At 44.2% G+C, this 7,809-nt stretch overlaps 1 protein-coding gene across 1 annotated transcript in view; it reads right to left on the reverse strand.

Annotated features, from left to right (window-relative positions):
• Positions 1-6,205, reverse strand: part of LOC109140385 (multiple epidermal growth factor-like domains protein 11) — a gene marked incomplete at its 5' end in the record, with an annotated part of 23,779 nt that extends 17,574 nt beyond the window's left edge. Inside the window, 2 exons of the mRNA XM_027281378.1 lie at positions 4,602-4,736; positions 6,055-6,205. Of these exons, the coding sequence (XP_027137179.1) occupies positions 4,602-4,736; positions 6,055-6,205 (286 nt within the window). The remainder of the gene's footprint in view (positions 1-4,601; positions 4,737-6,054) is intronic.
• Between the last annotated feature and the right edge of the window lie 1,604 nt (positions 6,206-7,809).

The raw sequence follows: 7,809 nt of genomic DNA on the forward strand, positions 1-7,809 counted from the left end.
AGTTAATTTTTTTAAATCGATTGACAGCCCTAATATATATATACATATCGCAAAAATTTCTGTAATTAATCACAATTAATCCTGATTAATCGCGATTAATTGTGATTAATTACAGAAATTTTTGCGATTAATTAGTTAATTTTTTTAAATCGATTGACAGCCCTAATATATATATACATATCGCAAAAATTTCTGTAATTAATCACAATTAATCCTGATTAATCGCGATTAATTGTGATTAATTACAGAAATTTTTGCGATTAATTAGTTAATTTTTTTAAATCGATTGACAGCCCTAATATATATATACATATCGCAAAAATTTCTGTAATTAATCACAATTAATCCTGATTAATCGCGATTAATTGTGATTAATTACAGAAATTTTTGCGATTAATTAGTTAATTTTTTTAAATCGATTGACAGCCCTAATATATATATACATATCGCAAAAATTTCTGTAATTAATCACAATTAATCCTGATTAATCGCGATTAATTGTGATTAATTACAGAAATTTTTGCGATTAATTAGTTAATTTTTTTAAATCGATTGACAGCCCTAATATATATATACATATCGCAAAAATTTCTGTAATTAATCACAATTAATCCTGATTAATCGCGATTAATTGTGATTAATTACAGAAATTTTTGCGATTAATTAGTTAATTTTTTTAAATCGATTGACAGCCCTAATATATATATACATATCGCAAAAATTTCTGTAATTAATCACAATTAATCCTGATTAATCGCGATTAATTGTGATTAATTACAGAAATTTTTGCGATTAATTAGTTAATTTTTTTAAATCGATTGACAGCCCTAATATATATATACATATCGCAAAAATTTCTGTAATTAATCACAATTAATCCTGATTAATCGCGATTAATCGCATATTTATTTATATAACCAGTTTAAACTCCCTGTAGCACCTTTAAAAGAGTTAAAAGTAACTTCTCAAACGTCATGAACTGAAGCTCTGCACTGTTTTTCCGGGAGCGTCATGTGACATTTTAAAGAGTAAAAGTTAGAAACGTTACGAGCTGACATTTAACTCGACCTGAACTCTAAACCAAAAAAAAAGTTTAACGAGCGTTTGCATAATTACGACAGTGTGTACTTAAAGTATCTGTATCACAACGTGTGCTGCTTCCTCTTCATCTCACTGTTTGAGCAGGATGAAATAAATACGTTAAATATTCATGAGATGCGTAGATATTCATTATTTTTACATTACTCTCATGCACTGATTTGCATTTTACCACCTCGTCCACCTGTTGCATGTAATGTATTGTCTTCATTAATAGGGTCTGCCCGTCTGCGCTTGTAGTCGCCATTAGCGAGCTGTTCACATTGTTCCAGTGGAAGAATAAAACCCAGGAGGGGTTCTTAGCTGTGAATACGAGAGCATAAAGATCACTGCGGACGCTTTAATGAAGTCCACTTCTTATGTAACAGTTACCAACGTCTGAGTAGTGTCTGTTAAGTCCGGATCAAAGTGAAACAGCGTCCGTACGAACAGGAGATGAATGAGTTGAACAGAAATAATTAGCAGGACAGGGACTGTTCGTTAACCCCTGGTGATCAGCTGTTAACTTTTCTTAATTAGTTTGTTTTGTAACACTAAAAAAAAAAAAAACTGATGAAGGGATTGTTGTAAAATTCCTAAAATGTTTTTACAAAAACAAGTTTAATTCATGACAGGATGCTTCTAAAATCATCAACAACAACAACTGTGACTGTGACGTGAAGCACAAACTGCAGTTCCTCTAACGTCCACTTGAGGCTGGCTCCAGAAGTGAGTCAGTCTCCATAAGTCCCCATGTCCAAATGTCCAACTTCACAGCAGAAATAAACATGTTTACAGCCTGGTACAAAAAACAGTTTTGGTCTCTGTAGCTAATTTCCCCGTTCATGACAACTGTCACGTTCATCAGCAGCCTGAGGGAACCGGATGTGATCAGGAACAGTCTTCATTCTCTTCACGAGTGATGGAGCGATCGTGGAGTAATTGCCTCGAAGTCCTGATTGGTTACTCTCAACTCAAACAACAAACGAGCGATCACCAGACGCAGGGAAATGAAGGAGCTGGGAGATGAAGTTGATGAGTGATCTGTGTCGTCTTACGTTTGGAGCAGTCCTCGCCGATCCATCCCGGGTAGCACTGACACGAGCCCGTCGATGGGTTACAGGTTGCTGTGTTGTTGGTGCACAGACAGCCTCAGAGCAGGCTTTGCCAACTTTTCCCACTGGGACACAACTGTGGACAACAGAGAAGCACACCCGGTTAAATATGATGCAGGAACAACTGGGAAAATAATTATACTCTTTTTCAGTCTCAGGATTTTGTGGGCGTGTCCTTAAAGGCGGCTCGATGACACGCTGAGGCACCCTGAGCAGAGACAAGAGTGAACTCTCAGTCAGTGTTTAAGTCAGTCGTGTCATTTTCTAACTCATCGATCCGACAGTATTGGACCAATAAAACATTGACGGGCACCAGATGAAGAGTCAGACGATCATTACGGTTCATCTCAGGGGGACACGAACGTCTGGACATTTTACTTAAACCACAAAGACGGATCTCCAGAGTCACGAGGATTCAACCTCTGAGGGCCACGAACGTCATTTCATTTGAGTTTTTAGATTTCAGACCGACACTGCAACACACACACCACACACACACACACATACACACACACACACACACGTATGTAGTGACTCGTGTCGTGATGTAACACGCTTCACACACACACACACACACACACACACACACACACACACACACACACACACAGTTGTTTTCTTGCAGATCCTCCCCGGTCAATAACATCATTAGCTCGTACAAAAAGCCATCAAACATGGAGAGAACAGGACGGAGCGTGACCGGCTCTTAAACCCGCCACGTGCTGGACGTCTTGATTCATCAAGGCTCGCCCCGGTTATCTACGGGTCTGCCTGAAGATGCAGCGGCCAGCAGAATGGCTAATGTGAGACGAGCGGGGTGCAGCTGATCTTCATGTTTAATGATGATGAATATTCCACGCCGCACTCTCACATTTAAGATTTGGCTTGACGGCGAACCTTGGGCTGAGCGCCTTCATGACAGACTTGACACCTGTTTGACCTGCAGAGGAGCTAAAGCACGCCGAAACAATGACGACAAAGCGAGTGTTCGGGTGAAATGAAGAGCTCAAGGTTTCCTCTTTCACAGAGATCCGTGGGCATTGCTTCAGCTTTAACCTGCAGGAATAAAGTGTTTCACAACACAGCGGTAAATGAAGAGGTCAAGAGGCAGGCCACGGTAACGCGTGGAGAGAGTGGTTTCTGCATGAGGAGGTGATTACAGAAGAAGAAGAAGCATCAAGTGAGACGTCAGTCTCCAACAACTCTCTGGGAGTTTGGTGCGAAACAGGAAACGGCCTCGCAGGCTCGTTCATGTCGCACCGTGCCAGACGGGTCTAAAAATACGTCGGTCACAGTCAGGCTGCACGATTTCAGCTTGGAGGGAGAAAGAAGTGTCATCTGTCTTCTGTTGCTGTCTAACTTGTCCGGCCGCAGACTTTTGATTCAAAAAATGCTGCTTTCACTGTCAGTCAGAGCATTTTGTGGCATTTCATGTTCGACGGGTGGATGAGGTGAACGAGAGAGACGGTGCAGCTCTGAGGCCGAGCAGATCCATTTTTTAACAGATCCAGACCGATTTTAGAAAGTCTGGACGGAAAGAAAACAGATCTGAGACACGTTTGGAAGTGGTTTGAAATCAGTCCGGATTCAAACAAAGAACAACAGTCTAGGGACAGATTTATCACGTCCAGTTGTTGGTAGAGACGAGGTCCTCTCTGAAGAGCTGGAGGTCTTCAGGATCTGGTAGGAACTGGTAGGACGTTCCCACAAACGGGGAACAACAGACAGAAAAGTCTGGATCGTCCTGAGTGTATGAGGTGCGATCAGAGAAGGTTAGCAGGTCATCGATCGTCTTGATGTTGATGTCATGGTGTGTAGTCGGTTGGAGGAGCAGCAGCAGTTCAGTGTTTGAGAGGTTCAGCTGGAGGCGATGTTGGCTCGTAGCTGCTGGAAGGTGGAGGCTCCTGAACAATTTAAGTTTCGGGCCCTCGGAGTCTGAGATGTTCCAGACTCATTTGAATTTGAAAATCTTTCAACACCAGACTCAAAGTAGAGACTAAGCCAGGATGTGTCGTCCCTTCATCACGACCTTTTTCTGCACATTCGGTCTCCAACACTAAATAACCACGTTAACAGGGCCGTTTCTAGCTGTTTGGGGGCCCTGTACAAGATGCTATTTGGGGGACCTTTTCAGATGATCTGTGACGATGCAACAGTCTGTTAACTCTGTTAACACTGCAACTCCTTCCCAAAATATATTAAGGCTGAACTTGCAGCTTGGGGCCCCTCATGTCTGCAGGGCCCTGTGCATCCGCACAGTCTGCACAGAGCAGGAAACAGTTAAAAACAGTTTCCTGCAGCTCAAACTTTCAGTCAAACAACATCCTGAAGGCTCGATGAAGAATTATTATTGCAACCTGTAGAAAAACAAACCAGCTGTTTGTCACTGAGATGAAAACCTCGACCGACCTTGATTACAGAGCGAGCCGAAGAAGCCCGACAGACATTCACAATGGCCGCTGATGTGGTGGCACGCCCCGTCACTGTGGATACAATGAGGACACGACTGGCTGCAGCGATGGCCGAAGAAACCCGGAGAACATGCTGCGGAGAAAACACACACACACACACACACACTGCTGTTAGGAGGATGTGTGTGAACTGTGTGTGTGTGTGTGTGTGTGTGTGTGTGTGGTCAGGGAAACTTTGATTAGTTCTCTGATTAGTTCTTTGATCATTTTAATAATGGATTTCATGGTCCACTTAGTCGCAATTTAAGCTGTCTTCAAAGTCCATATGAAAGCTAATACATCCACCACACCTATATCAGTGTGTGTGTGTGTGTGTGTGTGTGTGTGTGTGTGTGTGTGTCCGTCTAACCTGTTGGCTGTATTTGCTTTGTTTTCCTGCCTCATACGTCTTCCCGAGGCCTTTAATTTGCTTTAATTGATGTTACTCTAAGTGGTGCAGACCGGTCTACCGCCTCGCTCACGCTACAGGATTTTCCTAATTAAGATAATTGGCTAAACTCTGAACCGAGAGCCCTGAAATTTATCACCCTGACGCAGGAGGAAGCAGAGGGAAGCCGCTGTGCGTTACATACATGCACTGCGAGCATCAACAAGCAGCCTCACACCGAACTGTAGAAATTATTTACAGCAAAGCTTCTCACGGCGGACTGAAGTCTGAGTTCCAGACGTGGAAACAGAGAATGAAGGTCCAGGTGTAGAGGTAGAGAGGGACGCCCCTGATCTGGTAGGAACTGGTAGGACGTTCAACCAACGGGGAACGACAGACGAGAAAAGTCTGGATCGTCCTGAACAGAGCCGGGCGTCGCTCATCGGAGGAGGTTACATAACAGGTAACAAGTGGAGCTCGATGAGCAGCAGGGTAACGTGACCAAGACCAGGAGGATCATCTGAAAGGGTTTCAGAGATGACCACAGCCTGCAACAGGAGCTGCGGAGCACGTTGAGTCAGGTACGGCCTGAGCTACAATAACTCAGACAGCGCTTAGAAACTGTAGGAACAGTTCTTACTAATTAATATTCATAATGTTAATTGATTTAAGTGTCCTACACGTGAGCTTACAGGACAGCAACAACAGCCAGGATGATGGTCCTCTCTACATCTACAGACGCTGCAGGTCCTCGTGCTCTACAGGCGGCTCCATATTTTCTCCTCCATACCTAAAAGAAGAGTGAGGTGAAGGGTGTTCAGTTGTAATCTGCAGCCTCGTCGCTACGCGCCACGCGATCCTACAAACCGCCCCCTTGAACTGTGGAGATTCTGTCCACAACAGAGTCGAGCTTTACGCGTTGGTCCTTCTACACCTTCCTACCAAGTGTTCCACATCGGTCCACTGATCTACAGGGGGCGCTAGAGAGCCTAAAAATGTGTGTGTGTGTGTGTGTGTCTTGTACTTCGCCTGCAGTTGGTGCCTCGGTAGCCGGGAGCGCACACACAGGAGCCGTCCTCAGGGGAGCAGGAGCCTCCGTTCTCACAGGTGCAGCTGTAGGAGCAGTTCGGTCCCCAGCGTCCGTCCTCACACACACTGTCACAGTGGACACCTGCACAAAACACACACACACACACACACACACACACACATTTTAGTCTACACTGTAAAACTAAAGGTCAAATGTCTGGAAGCAGCAGCTGGCAAAGAATAAATGTAAAATGCAAAGTCAAATATTTAAATAACTTTTTTTTATCGGGGTCCAGCATCTTCAGCTCAAGGACACTGTGACTGGACAGAAGAGCCGGGAATCAAACCAGCAACCTTCCAATTACCAGACAACCTCCTCTGCCACCTGAGCCACACCTGGAGAAATGCTTCACAGAGCACCGGGGGGGGTGTAAGTGTTTGTACCACGGGCGTTTTGGACCACCTGAGCTGGTGTCGTGCCAGAATAGGAGCTGGGCAACCAGGCAATGTCTCCGCGAGAGCTTGGTGAAATAAAAGGCTGAAAGACGCCGAGCTGGGCTGACTGCTGCTGGACTAGGCAGTGATATCAGCTGCTGCTGGGGACCTGGATGATGTTTGGCTGTTAGTCGACTCGCTAGTTTTTGATCAGAAGTAATGTAATGAGAACAAATACTCGAGTACAGCTGTACATTTTTACCACAGTGTGATTACACTCTGTCAGTCTCTGTTTGCATGTTCTTCCGGTAAATGTCAGTTTGTATGAACATGTTTGCATGTTCTTCCGGTAAATGTCAGTTTGTATGAACAAATATTTCAGGAAAAAAACTTTAATTCCCCAAATTCAGCCTCAGACTTTTTGCCCTTTAATCATTCGCTGAAGTGTCTCCTTCTTTCATCAGTCTTGCATAAATGTGTGTGTGTGTGTGTGTGTGTGTGTGTGTGTGTGTGTGTGCTGGCTTGCAGAACAGATCAGAGCCCTCGGTGTTCACAGGGGACAGTCTGGAGGCTGCAGCAGCCCGAGAGGTTCACGTTACATTAATTCTTAGTTAGACTCAGCCACACACACACACACACACACACACACACACACACACCTAAATATAGAAACAGACAGACAAACGGACACAGTAAGAATAGTGTGTGTGCAAATACAGTACATCTCCCTCGTCCTGTGTGCAGCCCGGTATATCTGCGGCTCATTAGCAACTTCCTTTGACATAGAATATGAGAGAATATAAGAGCGGGGCACAGGCGGCCATTATAACTCAATTAATAAACTACCTCTGAGACACAAAGTGGGTCTATTCGTTAGGCTGTGAAGATAAAACAAAGGGAGGAGGAGGAAGGCCGAGCTCTGTCGTGAGGTTAACGTGCTGGGAGAAAATGTAAAAACCTGATTTGACACAAATGAAACCAACGATCGTGACCCAGTTCAGCTCGCAGCTGATTCCTCTTCATTACCGCACGCTGTGTCCCACTTCCATACTACACATGGATTACCTGGGAAGGAAGAGGAGGAACATGACCGGTACACTAATTAATTACACTCTCGTTAGCACTGTGAGGAGTCTGGTTTATCCAGGAACCATCATATCCAGATAAACTCGAAAGATGCCGCTAGAAACCGTCTTGTATTTTAGAGCTGATCGTCCACAAAGCAGTTTTTAGAAAAGTGTTTACACGAGCAAACGTTGCAGAGGAAATCACCCTGAAACAGGCGGCAGGAGGGCGTGTTGAGCCGCATTTTGTA

Source organism: Larimichthys crocea, chromosome VIII, assembly GCF_000972845.2.
Source record: "Larimichthys crocea isolate SSNF chromosome VIII, L_crocea_2.0, whole genome shotgun sequence".
NCBI classification, from domain to species: Eukaryota; Metazoa; Chordata; class Actinopteri; family Sciaenidae; genus Larimichthys; species Larimichthys crocea.